We start from the raw sequence: 19443 nt of genomic DNA, 5'->3' as shown, positions 1-19443 counted from the left end.
TATATGGATATGGCTATAAAGAAGATACATTTGCTTCAGCTATTACTTTGAGGAAAAAATCACAATACGCACCTTTTGTTAACTCAACTCTATAACTTGATTATATTTCAATTAATGAGTCGACATTCCTCTTGAAATACTTCTAACTCCAAGATACAAACATTTTTGCAACTTCACTTTGTCTATCACACTTCTCCAGGTCTTCAGATCGTGTTAAACTCGATCCTGAAGGCGATGGTGCCGTTGCTGCACATCGCGCTGCTGGTCATCTTCGTCATCATTATCTACGCCATCATCGGTCTTGAGCTGTTCTCCGGCAAGATGCATAAGAGCTGCTATAATAAATATACAGGTTCGGATCTTCTTACTGTCTATTACACAACATTTTTAATGGCGGAAACTATCCTAATGTTTTTATGTAATCTGAATCTCAGCAATTTTCCTTTGCTTAGAAAATTGGCAGAGTTGGAATGCAACAGGTTATTGCGTGTCGTTAGTTCGATAATTGTACAATATAAAGAGTAAAATTGTAAAATTTTTCAGACATTTACGGAACTTCGTAATTCATCATCATTCATTCGTCATTGGAGAAGTTTCTCCATCAATTAGTAATGTACTAAATATATTAAAATCAGATTTCTTAAAAAAACTGTATACTATGATTTTTCACATTTTTTCAAACTAAATAGTTGTTTTACGAAAGATGGAACTTTGTATTAAGCTTAAGTCACAGTTATCAATTAATATTACAAATTGGCTTCCATTCCCTAGACGAGATAATGGACACCCCCCACCCTTGCGACCTGGACAACGGCTTCAACTGCTCCCTCATCGGAGAGGAGATGGAGTGTCGGGAAGGCTGGATCGGCCCCAACTTCGGCATCACCAACTTTGATAACTTCGGCCTGTCCATGCTGACTGTCTTCCAGTGCATCACCCTTGAAGGCTGGACTGATGTTATGTATAATGTGAGTTCCAATTGTATTGTTTGGTAAGCTAAGGAGTATAACTTTTTAACTGTTATCGTTATCATTAAAATATTTAATCAACACTTTATGAAAAATAACAAAACTATGAAAAACAATTTCTGTTACTTCGTAAGGGAATTGTTTGACTCTGTCTAGCCTCCCATAATCTGCTCCCAACAACAAAAGTCAGTCCTAAATTGTAAACTATCACAACTTAATCTAATCATGATCTTTCTAGTCTTAACGATTTCCCTAGTAATATTCATTCATCAAACTAACTATCAAAATATCATAAACTTTATGTTTCTGAATTCTGATTCATACTGTACAATAATGCCTTGCCCAGTAATACTATTAACACGATGACTCATAAGTTTTCTTCGCCTATTATATTTGCTTAACCTTGTTCTGATTTCAGATACAAGACGCGATGGGCAACAGTTGGGAATGGATCTATTTCGTGTCTATGGTCATCTTGGGAGCTTTTTTCGTTATGAACCTTATTCTTGGTGTGTTGTCTGGGTAAGTTAATGTTTTTATCGAATAGAGTCTACTTCCTTTTTTTTACCTACATACCTTCAGAATTCGCATAAATATGTCGGAGACTGTCAATAGTACGGACACTAAACGAGACGCAAGCGCGCCATCTGGTGGCGCTTTTAGTGAAACAACATTTTGGCGCGCTTGGCAGAGTCGTGGTGGTCAGCGTGGCGTCAACGGAGCTCAGTCTTCGTTGAGTCGTCGTGTTGCACACATCTCGAAACTGCCCTACGTCACGTCTAGTGTACCTAGTGTTATTACCTAGTGTAGTGTTGTAGTACCGTTGTAGATCCATATTGTGAAGTGTGTAAAGTGTCATTTGAAATTAAAATGTAAAGGTAAGACCGCACTAGGCGGAACTGCGCTGCAGCGGAGCGACGCGACACTGCGCTGCAAAATATTGTTTCTAAGTAAATGTATTGGAGATACCGCACTACGCGGCAACGGAACTACGCTGCGCGACACCGCGCGCCAAAGTTGGGCAACTAAGCAAAATTGACGCGCTGTGTCGCTACGCGCAGTTCCGCCGACGCTAGGTGCGATATAGTAAGCAGCGCGATCGCGACACACGAGGCATCACAAATCTATTTCTTACAAGTCGAAACGTGCCGGACATGCAATTTGTGTTGTAAAATGGATGAAGAAAAGTTAATTTTATTAGTTAGTTACTATCCAGAGCTATATGATTTACAAAATGAAAACTGAAAAACATCAATTTCATCCATCGCGGTAAGTGGCTGACAACCGACTAGGGTAGAATATTGTCGCGCCGCTGCAGTTCTAGTGCGATATATCGAAAATGTCGCGTCGCTCCGCTGCAGCGCAGTTCCGCCTAGTGCGGTCTTACCTTTAAGGTTCTTCTAACCTAACAGACAGACATGTGTTGCTGGGGAGTTTGATCTGTCACTTCTTCTCCCCAGCCAAAACACTTAGGAAGTGGCGAAGGGCGGGCGTTTTGGGGGCTGTCTTTTGTTCTGACTAGTTTTAATAAACGTTTTTGAGTTTAGAGTGTTTTTAGTTATCTCTCTGGCGATTACCCTAACTGATGTCGGACGATTGTGCCATCCTGATGTTTCGCCCCCCTCCGACAAATATTTGTTTAGATCCATATTAGGTCATAATCCAAAAATATTATAATTATAATTATTATCCTATTGCCTTCTCTTGCTGGATATACATAGAGCAATAGTGCCAAAATTACCCTAATTTATAAATGTATTCAATTTCCTTTGCGAAACACTAAATAAAAATAAGCAAGCTTTGAAATCAAAACAATCTGAACTGATCTCATAAATACCTAACATTTCACAGAGAGTTCTCAAAAGAAAGAGAAAAGGCGAAGAACAGGGGTGACTTCCAGAAACTTCGAGAGAAGCAGCAGTTGGAAGAAGACCTGAAGGGCTACCTCGACTGGATCACTCAGGCGGAGTACCTGGAGCCACTGGCTGATCAGCATGAACATCATCCACCAGTTGAACAGACTAGGGATTATGGGATAGGTGAGAACATCATTAAAATCATTTTTGACTCTGACACATGATGATTCATAAAAATAAAAATATCTTAAAGTTGATAATGTAAAGATTTATGCTGTTTCTAAATTAAGTGTGAGAATTGGATCAAAACTGTCATTGGTGAAGATTTTATTGACTATGCAATCCATTAAGTCTGTGAGAGTCCACAGCATCTAGAACTTGTTAATGGCAACAAACTGTAAACTGTAGTAAACAAATACAATAAGTACTTAAATATCGTTAAGCAATAAAAGTTATCACAAATAGAACACACTCTGAAATAATATTTTTCAGAATACATTTCAGGTCAGACGCAGAATGAGCACGACTCGACAGACCACCTCGGTATAGAGACCAATGAACAACAGAAGGTATCCATTTGCAAAGTCTGGAAAAAGGATTTCGATAAAGTAAGTAATGTAGAATATGGTAAACTAGTTCTCATTAAGCTACCTAAAGATTGTGTTATTCTTAATGACATGATTAAAGTACTAGACATTACATACTCATTTAATCCAGATCACGTCCAGATTATTCTGTAAATCTAGAAGCATCAACATTGCTCATCTTCTACTTTTTAGCGATGTGCGAGGAATAGTTGCCACGGGACGGTGAAACCTCAGGAAACAGCTAGTAAATAATTATCTTTTAGTTACGATAGCCAATACTAATTGGGATGTAATAAAAATAGCCGTAAAAAAAACAAATACTATTTCAGGTAAATCGTCGAATGAAGCGAGCGTGCAGAAAAGCGGTGAAGTCGCAAACTTTCTACTGGCTGATCATAGTGCTCGTTTTTTTGAATACAGTCGTGTTAGCTAGTGAACACTATCAGTAAGTATTCCTTTTATCATCATCCTCCTGCCCTTATCCCAATTTTATTTGGGGTCGGCGCAGCATGTTTTCTCCTTCCATACTCTTCTATCTGCCGTCATCTCACAAGTAACGTTCTTTCTTACCATATCTTAGCATTTCTTTTAGATTAATCAATATCGTTTACGTTGATGACATAGTTATTGGTGAGATCATTAAGACCAATAAATTGCATGCTATTTTCTACCAGGGGGTCGTATCTTAACAGTTACAAGTGTGACAATGAATCTAAGTTCCTAGGAACAGACTTGGTCCTGTATAATTCGAAGTTTAGATATAGAACTTTACCACTATCACTTTCCACTTATTGGTTTTGCTATTTGAATCATCGAATATTAATAGGATACCTAACCTAGGTCTATCTTGATTTTCCTTTTTGGTTCCTCTAGTTAATTTTTTGATCGTTATTCTCATGCATTTCCAAAACTTCTTCATTACAGGCAGCCAGAATGGTTGGATCTCTTTCAAGAATACGGCAACGCATTCTTCGTGGCCCTCTTTACTTTGGAAATGTTAGTCAAGATGTACAGCTTGGGTTTGCAAGTAAGTAATCTAGTTTTAAGCTTAATAGATGTTACTATCTTCTTCTTACTTATCACTTTTCATGGTTTCATACGCCAAACTGGCAGCTTATCACTTTTGGGTATTTGATCAGACAAAGATGTGCCTAGACATGTGTCGTGTAGTTTGAAACGACAAGGTAAACAACAGTGGAAACCATCTGTGGAATAGCTAATTAAAATGTAGATGAAGATAAAATAAATATTGGTAAGTAAATAATCGAATACCCAATTCAGACGGATCACATACTAACTCCTTCGCGTAAAGTTACTTTAACTTTTCAGTCGATATCGACGCATACAGATCTCGAAGTTTAAGAATAAGTTCAATGAACTTTCTCTGTTTCTACATCGTGACAGTGTGATCCTTCTCACCCAGCTAACCCTCACACACACTCTTCGCAAATAACCTTTGCTTACCGCCTATGCTTTCGTTGCTGTTCTTCTTTCCTTAGACTTCATATTAACCGTCTTCGTCCCCGTTAAGTTGCCCCCCAACATGTTCCAGGGTTACTTCGTCTCGTTGTTCAACCGGTTCGACTGTTTTGTGGTGATCGGGTCTATCAGTGAGATGGTGCTCACGAAGACTGAGGTGATGCCTCCTCTTGGTATTTCTGTGCTGCGGTGTGTCAGGCTGTTGAGGGTCTTCAAGGTTACCAAGTAAGTAATGACAATATATCTGCATGATGAGAAACGATTGTAGTTGTTCTGTGTTATCATCTCCAATTTCTATACTAACTTTAAAAACTTCTAGTCTAGCAGTATTATAAATGCGAAAGTTTGTTACGCTTTCATGCTTGCCGTTTAAGCATGCAGGGAAAGGAAACAAATGCATGAACTGATTGAGATGTTTGGCATGTAGGGAAAGGCTTTCTTTCTAAATGTGAGACGTAGTTAAATATAGTCAGACATTCTCTGATCCAACTGCATGAGATGAATGTGTTTGAATGCCTGAGGAACATAATCTTCAATGTTACACTTTATTTGAGGCTTGAAATTAGTTTTAAACTCTAGCATCTGAGATCTTTGTTTAAATCTATTTGTTAACATAATACAGTATGTTTCAAAGATTCTTATCTTTCCAGATATTGGCGCTCACTCTCCAACCTGGTAGCGTCTCTCCTCAACTCTATCCAGTCGATCGCATCACTCTTGCTGCTGCTGTTTCTGTTCATCATGATCTTCGCGCTGCTGGGCATGCAGGTCTTCGGGGGGAAGTTCAACTATGACCCAGTGGAGGAGAAGGATCGGCACAACTTTGATTGCTTCTGGCAAGCTTTGCTGACAGTATTTCAGGTACTTATACCAAATTTTTATATATTGCATACGAATCTAGCAAGTCTGTTCCCTAGTTAATAGTGTAAATAAGCTGGTTAATCTTCAATATATTATCCAAATTTGTTTTCCAGATTCTAACAGGTGAAGATTGGAACGCGGTGATGTACGAGGGCATTAAGGCTTATGGTGGAGTGGGCACACCCGGGATTCTAGCTTGTATTTACTTCATCATTCTATTCATTTGCGGTAACTGTATCCTTTTCAATCAAATTCGTTCAAATAAAGTTAGTTTTTAGTCTTCTGAAGTAACTTTCGTAACTTTAATTAATCTACCTATATCAGAAAGTCCAATTGGGAAAAAATGTTTTTAGCAGTTTCCACAAATAAAATGCGTTTCCTCAACTACCAACCAAACAGACATCCTACTGAACGTGTTCTTGGCCATCGCCGTAGATAACTTAGCAGACGCCGAATCATTGACCAATATAGAAAAAGAAGAAACGGTAAGTGGTACAGAACATTCAACTGTAACAATGTAAACAGAAGAACTAAATTCCAATGATGATAATCCACAGGCGCCTGAAGAGAAAGAAGGTGGTAGTGTGGCAGCAGCTGAAGGTGTACATATAGATACTGATGATGAATACATACATGATGATGATGTGTATACGTCGGATAAGTGAGTAAAAACTATTAACACGCATAAATCTCCCTTATTAGTAAGATAAAAACCATTGTCTCATACTGCACTAATTATGTAACTTAGCTTTAGTTGACGATAGTGGATAGATACTTAGATTTTACCAGTAAGGGCCCAGGATAATTTGCAAACATGGAACATATCTTGTGCAAATTGAAATTATTTTGTTTGATTGATCGATTGATAGCGATTCAGCTTTTTACGAGTAAGAATTAAAGCCATATTATAATTTCCAGCTCTGAAAGAGAATACGAAGAAACAGGTTCAGAAGGAGAGCAGCAAGATGAGATAGATGGAGAAATGGATGAAATCATAGACGAAGAGAACGAAGCTATCGAGAGAGCTGAAGAGGAACAAGAGAGAGAGGACCAGGAGATGATGGAGGGTCATCAGAGAAACCATATAGGTATAGTAGTTTTAGGAATAAGATCTAAACTCGGCAATAGCACTTTCAAATGTTTGGTAAAAATATTTTGGGATGGGGCTTAAATTACTCAAACCTTACTTTAATGTAACTCTCAGTTTGTATTCGAATTTAATTGATATTCCTGTTAAACAGATTATGGATTCATTATTGACTGTAAATCAAATTAATTTTCTCTCTAATTAATGTGGAGACTATAAAGATTGGAAGAAATCGCAATGAAAAAGTAAATCCTAAATCTACAGAACCTATCGTTAATAACACTACTGCACTTGCTACCAAGCATGGTGAAACAGATATTACAAATTTAAAATAAGCTAACCAACCAAAAACAGTGAACACAGAGTTGGATGAAGAACCTCGACTGAAACGTAAGCCCACGACTTCATCAGCGCGGCCGCGACGCCTCTCGGAAGTCGATATTTGCGACACTAAGAAACCCATACCTGATGCCACCTCCTTCTTCATATTTGCTAAGACCAACAGGTTAGGGGGGGACAGAAGATTAACAGAAACTTTTTAGATGTTATTTTTTTACGTATTTTGTTTTTTTATTTGTCTTTGATGGTTGTTTTTGGATTTCGTGCTCATGATGTTCTTCTGATAGCTTTTTGTTTATATCATTCAGTATATTTATTGTATTTCATATGTCATCGAGCTGTGTGAATATAGTGTGTCAATCTGATAATGATTTTTTTTTAGTTATTAAAGATAAGTAAGCGGTTAGATCATTGAACATTAATGTACAAGTATCTTTATTATGATTATTCGTATTTTGTATTACCTACGTCGTAAGCACGATATTTACAACAATTACTTTGTCAAAGCTATTCAATTTACCATCACTATCAAAGACAAATTCGTTTTCTACTTTATGCCTTACGTCTTTCTCTTCTTTTAACTAAATTAATTATTATTAAAAAAATAATTTATTATTTACCATTTCTACACATTTAGCTCATTTCTACACTTGTGTTTGCGTTTAATTCAGCATTACTATAATTACTTGATTATTTATTAGTTGAGGTATTCTAGGTACAGGGATTTCGGCATGGTCAATAGCGATAGACAGACTATTGGTAATACTAGGATTAAAATAACTTTAGTGCTAGACGATAGTTTAGAAAATTCTGTCATTTTCCTTCACAAAGATGGCGGTCAATCTGAAGAAGAGGGCACACTGGTAACAGCCAGACCGCGGCGAGTGTCAGAACTGAATATGCCAAATCAGACGCCGCCTATACCGAACGCTAGTAGTTTCTTCATATTCTCACCGACGAACAGGTGAATGGTGATGACTGCATCACCTGGTGGTACCCATGTCTCATTGTGTCGATTGGCCTTGTGTTGTCCTTGCAGTGATTGGCGTTACATATCATCGACTGTGACTGTCCCTGTGTCTGTTGGAAACTGTATCTCCCTGTAGTGTACCCCTAAACCTAATCCACAGGATTCTTTCATCAATCTACTGGTTTCTTTATTTTGTATCATGTTTTAGACTCAACAGTTATCTTCAGTTGATCAAAATTATCACGTTTACCAAATACGATGGGTAAACTGTCTGGTAGTTTTTCATTTTATATTTTTCAAAATTTAAGACTCCTCATTCTTTCTTTGAACCTCGCAGTACTGTTTCCAACATCATCGTCTTCATTCATGTGTCCTCGTTTTGCACGATCGTAACCTCCATTTTGTGTGGAATAATCAAAATTAGATGAACATTCTCTTCCAGCAATGAGTATAGTGGGTACCAAAATCTGTGTTTCCCATTAGCAGTTAGGTGTGTTAATTTGTTTAGATGATAGGTTTCAAAGCATGACCTGAAATCCCTTAGATAAACTCATGAAAATTTTCTCTGAATGGCATACTTTGGTTTGTAGCGTTTACTCCCGAACAATTCGCATGCTTGTTCATGCATGATCGTCTTAGCTGTAAAAACTATACACCAAAATGGCCGATTCAGAAAAATGATTGTTTTAAATCGAATTGTTGCATGCATGCATGGTGTGTTCTGTATTATTTTGATTTGCCCGATTTCAATGCATGTGCTTATATCACTGATTTTTGTAACATGTGTCTAGAATATTTATATGTGCGTATATCAATGTTATATTTTAAGTACTAATTTTAAACATTATAATTCAAAAAATAAATTCTTACATTTGTCTTTCTTTCAAACGAAGGTGAACTTTTGCTATAAAATTTTATTCAATGGATTTTCGCAATATTTCAAATTTAGATCAAGCTTCAATTGTTTATTTTACTAATTCAGTTCTATGTCCTTTCTTTGTATCATTTTGATGCAGATGAGCTATTTCTAACGTATTTCCTTTGAATAATAATCTAATATCTACCAATGTCATGACATACTACTTCAATGCTAGGTTCCGAGTGTTTTGCTACAAGATGTCATCATCATCGACCTTCGGAAACATCATCCTTGTCTGCATCATGCTGTCTTCCGCCATGTTGGCTGCTGAAGACCCGCTGGATGCTGCACAGAATGGGTTTAGGAACTGGGTTAGTATATTTGATTACGAGTTAGATTTTGATAGCATTTTATTTTAATTATGGTTCAACCAAGGGCCTTACTAATACATAATATTATTGTCTTATAACACCTGTATCTGACGTTTTAAAGCTCATTCAGAAGAATTTTCTTCAACGTATTTAGCATCTACATTAGTAAGGATTTTTAGATGTCTTTTTGAAACTTTCACAACACTTTGTAATTCTTGCTAGTAACATTAATAATTTAACTGCAGCTAAAAACTTACTGTTTCCAGTTACTAAGTCAATTCGACGTGTTCTTCACGGGCATCTTCACGCTGGAGCTGTTCCTGAAGCTGATCACGTACGGGCTGATCCTCCACCAGGGTGCCTTCCTGCGCTCCGCCTTCAACGTGCTCGATATGCTCGTCGTCTGCGTTTCTTTAGTCTCTATGAGTTTTAAGTACGTCACTATTTTCTTTTGTAGTATTTACAGAAGTAACTCTGTCTTCTAGATTCTTTGTTTGTATATTATATTTATCGGCATGAATCTTGAGCTCTGACCTTCACCTGCGCAGAAGTAATTTATTGAGTCCCTTTTGTGGTATGAAGTGAGGCGCGGGAGCAGGCTAAAGCGGTGATTGGCCCGCAGCTCATCGCGTCATAGCCGTCACTCGGGATTGGTTCTTTGCTAATAAATCACTTCTGTGCAGATGTAGGTCAGAGCTCAAGATTCGTGCCGATAACTATAACATCACAGTCTCACCTGAAAAGTTGCAAAAAAATGCAGTAATATTCAGAAGAAATTTTTGCCAAGTAGCTGAACTGTAAAATATGATAAAACATGGTGAATGAAGATGATAGTATTGGGTAATGATTAAAACTAGAGTTTTTCAATGATACAAATAAAACTGGAAAACTGGTTACTCTAATCTTAAATTATAGAGTTTTACATAATGAAGAACTCCATACTAGAGTATGAGTTTTGAACTGATTGGTTATACTGATCATTCACTGTTATTGATTCCAGGTCCGGTAGTATATCGGTGGTGAAAATATTGCGAGTGTTTAGGGTGCTGAGGCCTTTGAGGGCCATCAACAGGGCCAAGGGCCTTAAGGTCAGTATACGTTGAAGAGAAATGCAAATACCTATCTTTTTATATTCTTAACGTTAATAGCACAGCTCTAATGCACAAACAGTTAATTTGTATACATGGATGATAATATGATGGTATCATTTAACTATGGAGACATTTAGACAGTTCTTCTGCAGCGTACGAGTCCTAGGGTTCAATTCCCTTATTTGGTAAAATGTGAAATGATTAATTTTAAATGAAAAACACGATTGCTAGCGACAGCTTTCCTTGGTTTTTTAAAATAACAGTTACCATTTATAGGAGTTCTCCCTGAACCTTTGTGGAATACAGGCACTATGTATTATGATATATTATGAAAGTACATATGATTTTTCCGTGATTATAGCACGTTGTACAATGCGTGATCGTTGCCATCAAAACGATCGGCAACATATTATTGGTAACATCGTTACTGCAATTCATGTTCGCTGTCATGGGAGTCCAAATGTTCAAGGTAGGGGGCAAACACTATATCCTCAAGAATCACACCAACTCCGTTATATATTGTGTGGCCACGAGTGAATACACGTTCATAAATGAATATATCACCGATATACAATAGCTTTTCAATACACCTTTGGGTATTAATCTTTTTATTTTACACTCTTTCGTCTTCTTCTCTTATTTCTTACTCATTTCTCATGATTATTTTATTTTTGTATTGGCTTTGATGCCACTTAAATTATTTATTTTTATATCACACTTTTAAAATTCCACACGGTGTGATTTAAGAATTCAAAATTCTATATACTTACTTGTAATTGGCTTATGTCTGTAAACGAGCAAACTCAAAAGCAGACCTAAGGATTATTACTAAATTTTTTTTATTTTATAATAAGCTTCAACTAACTCTTATGCTTTATATTTTGATGTGTCTGCTAAGCTTCCATACGATATATATTTGGAAAGCTTGCAATTTTACCCCTTTTCATTTTAAAAGTATATACTGTGACATGCTTCATAAACTTTTCCTGTGTTCATCAAAAATCATTAGCCAACCTAAACCAGTTGACAATACAACAAAAAAGTTAATCGAAAAAACAAAAATCCAAGATCAGCATGTTCAAATCGTCAGTAGAAATAATTTTATTAGTATTTATAATTTCAATGTCGTCAATTAGTTGAAGCATGTGATCATTAATACAACCCAAAGGTGTAGTATATGTGAGACCAATCATTTAGATGACTAATTCTTCCTTTATGTTAGAAGTTATAACCATCCCCCCTACCTTGGCGTTTATTGAGAGATGAAGTTCTAACCTTAGCCACTGGCGTGGTCCCCACGGCCCCTGTAAGATATCCCATGTGATTAAACTTGGTTTGCTTGTCCCCTTATGTTTCCGTGGCTGCGTGGTAACTGGACATGGAATCCTACCCTGGTAACGTATGCCCCGACAACTAACTCACTGAATCCGTTAACAGTATGTGGTGAAGTGTGTGATAGTAGCGATTAAGACTATAGGAAATATAATGCTAGTTACGTATTTATTACAATTTATGTTTGCTGTGGTCGGTGTACAGTTGTTTAAGGTGAGCCTTTGTTGGTAGTTGCAAAACGATCTTCAAACTTATAAAAATTTAACAAATCAACTACAGTCATGACACACTTACATCTGATTTAACAAAAAATTGAATTGTCTGAAGTTATAAAACTAAGTTTGAAGATCTTCCAAAGCATGTTACGTGTCCTAATTGTACTCAGTAGTAACATAAATGTCGCATGTACTAACAACGATGTTGTAAAAGCTTCTAGCGTAGGAAAAGTCATAGTTAGATCGTCAAGTTTCACCCGAATACTAACAATAACATCAACCTTTTGGCAATATGTAAATACTATGCTTATTCTGTAAGATTTTATCATGAGAAATGGGTTCATATGGAAATTTTAATGGGTACTTATATTTTCAAAATTGGCTGCACACATTTTAGATGTCGTGGCATGTGACTAATGTAGCATCATGATGATATTGTCATTGATTTAATCGCTGAGATTTTGTTTCAGGGCAAATTTTTTAGGTGTAATGATATTTCTAAAATGACAAAGGATGAATGTCAGTGAGTATTAATCCTTCATTTAAGATTTTAACAGTTAAAAAGTATTTTTTGTTTTGATAATGTTGTCGACATTGGTAAAGCGTATTGACAAATGTACATTACTATTTTAGGGGAACGTATTTAGTATTTGAGAATCGCAACTATATGGTGAGAGACAGGGAATGGACGCGTTATGATTTCCATTTTGATAATGTAATGAAAGGAATGCTCACTCTGTTCACTGTGTCTACTTTTGAAGGATGGCCAGGGTAAGCGGATATATATGTAGATGACTTACTTCTTTTTATATTCGTTGATGATTGAATGTTGAGATTATGTCGATCTTGGTGTATTTGAGGTAGATATGTCATACTTTTTCTTTTTCAGGCTATTGTACGTCTCTATAGATTCGAATGCTGAAGATCGGGGTCCCATAACTAACTTCCGTCCAATTGTTGCAGCCTACTATATTATTTATATTATTATAATTGCCTTCTTTATGGTGAGTACAAACAATACGGTCAATTCTGTTTCCATTAAAACACAGTTATAAAAGTATTATGGAATGATTTTTATTTCAAAATGTGATGATCATATTTTCAAATATTTCTAGGTAAATATATTCGTCGGTTTCGTCATAGTAACCTTCCAAAACGAGGGTGAGCAAGAATATAAAAACTGTGAATTAGATAAAAACCAGAGAAACTGCATAGAATTTGCACTCAAAGCTAAACCTATTAGAAGGTAAGGTTACAGTCATACCATACTACTTATTTAAATTAAACCGACTAAATTAAATTATCCTGGCGAAATTCGGCATAAAATCAGTTTAGCCTTTTTTGTATCTATTTTTTTTATAAGCCAAATCAGGCGAAATGTCTTGCTACCTGAGCCAAATTTCTTGAACAATTTATCAATTTCCAGATACATACCAAAACACAGGATCCAATACAAAGTATGGTGGTTTGTGACGTCACAGCCGTTTGAATACGCCATCTTCGTGCTGATCATGATAAACACCATCACTCTCGCCATGAAGTACCACAACCAGCCCCATGAGTACAGCAAGGCGTTGGACCTGTTAAACATGCTGTTCACGGCTGTTTTTGCGTTGGAGTTCATATTTAAATTAGCTGCTTTTAGGTTTAAGGTAGGTTCTGCTGAATTATGTCAAGGATGTTTTATGTCTTAATTTTATTAATTAATAATTGGCATGGGCATGTAAGAGAACGGATGAAAGAAAGAGTGTGTTAAGTTTGAATGTGGATGAATGGACAGAGAGAGGAAGACCGAACAAAACATGGATGGACTGTCTTAAAGATCACATGGATAAGAAGGAGGGGACACAGAGGAATGGAAGCGGAAATCCTATTGAACCGATCTCATATAAAACTAGGAACAAGGCAGGAAAAATAATATTTTAAACAATCATTAAAATCAATTAAAATCTGAACAAAATATAATTATCTCTACAGAATTACTTCGGCGACGCGTGGAACACTTTCGACTTCATCATCGTGCTAGGTAGCATCATCGACATCGTCGTCTCCCAAGTAAACGAACTCAAGAACCAGGTAACGGCACGGAGCACTTCTATAGATACACTTCTTAGTTACACTTTCACTTATGCTGTCTTGTTTTGGAATGACCAATTGATTAATATCAAATTCAAATAGTTTATCAATCCTAGGCTTAGTTAATTCTAGAATTTTTGCTTGAAATCTAAGGTTTTTTTATGAACTTTGTAAGAAATAACCATTTTAAAAATAAATTGACTCCACGTAGATACAAAGTTATGTATTGTCATTAATTCATCTAAAACAAACCCAGATATAACACCATATCTCATAAAAAATAAGCTTGGGTATTTAAATAAAAACGTACAATTAAAACAAAGCTAAGATAAAACTGTAAATATCCAACGATAAAATTGATCATTCCAAAACCCAGACAGCATAGTTACTGTCCCGAGCATGGGCAACAATATCGATGTTGTAATAACAACAGATGCTAAAGCTCTCACTAAAGATGTACCTGCTGCAATCGCCATTGAAGACGATCGTGTGATTTCAGGGAAGTGGCATGCCTAGGACACACGTTGTCAAGGTAAGAAACGCTTTCACGCTTATTGTTTTAACTTAGATACTGTTAACGTCATTATAAAACAGGCTTCACTAAATGAGTTTACTGCCAACCTTTATAAAAAAGATAAACAAACAAATGACGTTGACAATTAAATTTAGAATAGTTGTAGTATTAAAACTGATTAAAAATAACCTAACACAAAATACCTACAAATAAAAACCACTGTCTAGATGAAACCGCACTTAATTAGAGATAACAAAATGGAAATAACAGCTTTTATTGTTGTATGATATGATGCAACTGACATAAAAGATGGTGCTTTAAATGTGTGTCATGAAAAACTTTGGGACAGTAACGCTAAAGCCATAATCCATACAACGCAACCTTCTAGTGAAAACTAGGAGGCTGATCACGGCACAACAGTTGCAGCACAGAAATGCACCGAAGAAGTCAGCAATGAAGTAGAAGCTGTACTTAAATGGCTTGAAACAGTCATTGAAAAATCACCAACATAAAGTCTGCTAGAATTTCATGATCAAGCAATACGTTCATACATAGTAGAAAAAAAAACATATTTTATTTACAGACTCATAAGAGATGAATGCGACGACGACATCTTTTGGGTAGCTAGATTTATTAATATATCCAGAAAGTCAGATCCCGTTAAAATTGCATCGTGAAGCTATACCTAGTAGTGCATAAGGGCCAACATTATCAATAACGTGCCTACAATAATGATTTCCAGTGTGATTTTCGCTAATAGTAACTTCCTTGAAGGATGAATCTAATCTAACCTATCAACTGCATCATTACAGGAAAGCTCAATACCATCAATAAACTTTTTCCGACTCTTCCGAGTAATGAGGCTGGTAAAGCTCCTATCCAGGGGTGAAGGCATCAGGACATTGCTCTGGACTTTCATTAAATCTTTTCAAGCACTGCCATATGTCGCTCTACTTATCCTCATGCTGTTCTTCATTTATGCTGTAGTTGGGATGCAGGTATGTGTCCAAAAACATTTATTTAACCTTCAAATTATATTACAAGATTGATAGGAGATGATGTGCTCCTAGCCGATTATCGGCTACGGCAGCTGTTCTCATGTAAGGAAATTAGCAGTTGGCTTAGGATATATTATAGTGCACAAGCATTTGCGCTGACACAGATGCACTCACTATTCCTTAACTCTTATAGTCCGATGGGACGGCAATCCGACACAACCGGAGAGAGATCAGACGCAGGACCGATGGACGCTCTCCGATGTACGGGACAACTTTTCATATATTGATGATGTTTTTCGTTGCAGGTGTTCGGAAAAATAGCGATAGATGATGACTCACCGATCACAAGAAACAATCACTTCCAGACATTTCCTCAAGCTTTACTTGTTCTATTTCGATCTGCGACTGGTATGTAATACTATTTTCCTCAAACATGGCAAATGGAGGAAACTGATTGAGGAACTGGACTGCTGACTTTGTTTTTATTTTGCAGGTGAGGCATGGCAAGATATAATGATGGGAGTATCCCCAGAGCCTGAAGTGAAATGTGATAAGAACTACCATGAGGAAGGTGATGTGGAAGTGGAAGACACCGGTGGTACATGCGGCAGCGTGCTCGCTTTTCCATACTTCATTAGTTTCTACGTACTCTGTTCTTTTTTGGTGAGTTCTAGTTTAAACGTGTCTGTTTCAACGCATTGATTACAACGGTCAACAACAGTTTATTTTTTGAGTTGTTTTATTGAATCTCTTTTGTGTAATCTGGTTTGTTTTGATGTGATTTTATGGTCTTTTCTGTCTTTCAGATCATCAATTTGTTTGTGGCTGTCATTATGGATAATTTTGACTATTTAACTAGAGACTGGTCAATATTGGGACCACACCACTTAGATGAATTTATAAGGTAACTTCAGACACATTTCTATACCAGACTTAGCTATCTAAATAAAAGCCATTATATTAGTGATGAACATTTGTTATTTTTTTCAGATTATGGAGTGAATATGACCCTGATGCAAAGGGTAGAATAAAACATTTAGATGTAGTTACTTTATTAAGAAAAATAAGCCCACCTTTAGGTGAGTCTAATTTTCCTTTTGTATCTTACCAAAAGATTAGTTTAACAACGAGCCTCTATATGTTTCAATATCTCCTTTGTCCTTTGTGTAGGTTTCGGTAAGTTATGTCCGCACCGCGTGGCGTGCAAAAGACTTGTGTCTATGAACATGCCGCTGAACTCTGATGGCACTGTACTCTTCAACGCCACGCTATTTGCCGTCGTTAGAACGTCGCTCAAGATCAAAACTGAAGGTAAGTAAAAGACATAACGTCCATCTGCTAATTTTAAAAACCTTGCTGCTGATTAGTTTACCAGATGTGGCATTTCGATGTAAGCCCTATAAAAGTTACTTAAGCCAAATAGCCTCTAGTAAACACATAAATAAATGGATAGGTTATTGAAATTTGCTGTAAGTATTTTTGCACATAACTTCTTTATGTAGAAAAAAAGAAAAGGGGTAAATTATAAATGTATCTAAAGACTACCAAATACCGTTTATGTAACAGGCAACATAGACGACTGCAACACAGAACTGAGAGCGGTCATCAAAAAGATTTGGAAGCGAACATCTCCAAAACTGCTAGACCAAGTAGTACCACCGCCGGGAGATCCAAACGAAATCACCGTGGGCAAGTTCTATGCCACCTTCCTTATTCAGGACTACTTCAGAAGGTCAGTCAAACTAGGAAAAAATATTATTTTTATATTATTTACTCGTTCTTCTATTGGCAAGTTTTTAAATAAGATTTATCTATGTTTTTATGATATATGATGATTTAATCGATTCAGATTGGCTAAGGTAGCCCGTAGGAACGTGTGGAATCTGAAATTATTTTTATACATAAAGCCGAGATCCCAACAAGTTTAAACCATCATGTATCATATTTAAAATTATAATTTAGATTTTTTACTTTAAATCGGTTTTAATACAAGCCTTCATCATTCCTATAATTTTCTAGGAAAGACTTTGTTTTTTGTCAATTATTGAGGCCAATAAAACCGATTTAATTCATTAAGTGCTTGATACACATCCTCTAGACAGATATAAGCTACCAAATAAAAACACAATTGAAGAAATATTTGCATCAAATTGTCTGCCAGTTAACAAAACCAAAATTGGTCTGGAGGTTGTGAATCATGCAAAAAACTAGCATTTATTCAAAATTCTCTTTCAAAATTATTTGATTGTATCCGTTTTGCGTCCTTTAATCCCGAATCTGGTTCACAATTGGCGTTTAGAATTTTAGGACACGTTCAACAAATATAAAAATCGAGAATACACATACAATCAGAAACCATTCGTGGGATACAAAAATATCTTTATCCACGTCTGGTGAAGTTGAGGATTATTTATTTGAATTTGTTTCTTCTTTTATTTCATTTCATTTTAGTTCGGTTAACACTGACAAATACGTTTTTGTTTCATAGGAATCACGCGTGAGTAACAACAGATACGTATGTGTAGGAAAGAATGTTCCCTTTTTTAGTGTTTTTTATCATACAAATGCTGAGATGACCCTTTGCGTTATAGATCTAATAAACTATAGAGGTCGAAGTGTAACCCCTCGAGACAAGTTGGAATTTCATTCAGACATACTGTTTTACCCTGCATGTCCCTATGACGCTCCTACAGAATACCATCATCTTTGGTTAAGCTTTACGAGCCGTTTTGTACACATTTACGAATTGATGCTACCCAAAGCATGCAGATTTCTACAATCCAACTACCAGTTTTAATTTTTTTATCCAATATTTTTCCGTTTCCCGTTGTTATATATGTTGTGTTTTGTGATATTTATGTTATAAATATAATTTTAGTATTAGTTCATGAGATGGATAAAAAATAATATTGATTTCTTTGAAGGATTTTTCATCTTCGCGTTTAGAATGTTCTAGGCTATGGCTATCTGAATTTACTCTTTTGGGATAATTTAGACTACAGATATATACGACCATTGTAGCTACAACATCATTGTCAACTTTTTTATATATTTGTATACTCAATAGAACTTTTTCGATTCTTAGAAAAATCTTTTCGAATTCACTTCAACGCTTAGCATAGTTGCACACTGCAAAGGAATAAACTATGTAAGTATTGCTGGCTTTTCCCTTAAGGCTGCAAATGATACTAAGATTGTTTTACGTCATAAGGTTCAAAAAGAGAAAAGAGCAGGAGATGAGGCAGAGTGACGAACAGACGCATCAGATGACACTGCAGGCTGGGCTGAGGACACTACACGAAGCAGGCCCTGAACTGAAAAGAGCAATCTCTGGGAATTTGGATGATATTTCTGCTGAATGTGATGTGCCTATGCATAGGGTACGTATGCTTACATATGAGCTGGTACACGATATTTTAGTTAATCTTTGGAATGATGATTCAAATATATTTTCTGCACACAGAGAAACCACTCCTTATTTGGAGGTGTCTGGTCGAGCATACGAAGGCATGGACCAAACAGACACTTTCATAGACATAGAAAACATGGAGAACCTCCGACAGGTAAATACCGAATTTCACGAATCTTCATTACTATAACATCATGATTAATATTCAATTAAATTCATTACTAATATTCCACAATTTCATAATTCACAAAATAACTTTGCCAGAGATGTATCGACACTATCTATGTATGAAGATAATTGGCAAGTTATTAAAAATCCAAAATTCAATTAGGATTATATGTGGTCTCAGTCTCGATGAACTATTCTTGCCACCTCTTCTACAAGATGTGTTAACCGTATATTTATCTTTCATTTTTCTCTGTAAGTTCTGA

General features: G+C 36.2%; 1 protein-coding gene across 1 annotated transcript in view; it reads left to right on the top strand.

Moving 5' to 3' along the window:
• LOC110372635 (muscle calcium channel subunit alpha-1) overlaps positions 1-19443 on the top strand; it is a 75950-nt gene that overhangs the window by 49603 nt on the left and 6904 nt on the right. The window contains exons 8-41 of the mRNA XM_064041713.1: positions 200-352; positions 772-968; positions 1387-1490; positions 2820-3007; positions 3317-3432; positions 3741-3856; positions 4336-4438; positions 4964-5115; positions 5541-5751; positions 5865-5985; positions 6151-6236; positions 6309-6412; positions 6670-6839; positions 7193-7343; positions 9242-9377; positions 9644-9810; positions 10378-10465; positions 10830-10937; positions 12486-12538; positions 12649-12786; positions 12905-13019; positions 13131-13261; positions 13442-13667; positions 13993-14091; positions 14591-14623; positions 15418-15603; positions 15909-16011; positions 16097-16266; positions 16410-16507; positions 16594-16682; positions 16774-16914; positions 17170-17335; positions 18815-18983; positions 19067-19166. Coding sequence (XP_063897783.1) covers positions 200-352; positions 772-968; positions 1387-1490; positions 2820-3007; positions 3317-3432; positions 3741-3856; positions 4336-4438; positions 4964-5115; positions 5541-5751; positions 5865-5985; positions 6151-6236; positions 6309-6412; positions 6670-6839; positions 7193-7343; positions 9242-9377; positions 9644-9810; positions 10378-10465; positions 10830-10937; positions 12486-12538; positions 12649-12786; positions 12905-13019; positions 13131-13261; positions 13442-13667; positions 13993-14091; positions 14591-14623; positions 15418-15603; positions 15909-16011; positions 16097-16266; positions 16410-16507; positions 16594-16682; positions 16774-16914; positions 17170-17335; positions 18815-18983; positions 19067-19166 — 4488 coding nt within the window. The remainder of the gene's footprint in view (positions 1-199; positions 353-771; positions 969-1386; positions 1491-2819; positions 3008-3316; positions 3433-3740; positions 3857-4335; positions 4439-4963; positions 5116-5540; positions 5752-5864; positions 5986-6150; positions 6237-6308; positions 6413-6669; positions 6840-7192; positions 7344-9241; positions 9378-9643; positions 9811-10377; positions 10466-10829; positions 10938-12485; positions 12539-12648; positions 12787-12904; positions 13020-13130; positions 13262-13441; positions 13668-13992; positions 14092-14590; positions 14624-15417; positions 15604-15908; positions 16012-16096; positions 16267-16409; positions 16508-16593; positions 16683-16773; positions 16915-17169; positions 17336-18814; positions 18984-19066; positions 19167-19443) is intronic.

Source organism: Helicoverpa armigera, chromosome 26 (genome assembly GCF_030705265.1).
Source record: "Helicoverpa armigera isolate CAAS_96S chromosome 26, ASM3070526v1, whole genome shotgun sequence".
In the NCBI taxonomy this organism is placed as follows: domain Eukaryota; kingdom Metazoa; phylum Arthropoda; class Insecta; order Lepidoptera; family Noctuidae; genus Helicoverpa; species Helicoverpa armigera.
The sequence above is the reverse complement of the archived record's forward strand: the minus strand, read 5'-3'. Positions and strand labels throughout refer to the sequence as shown.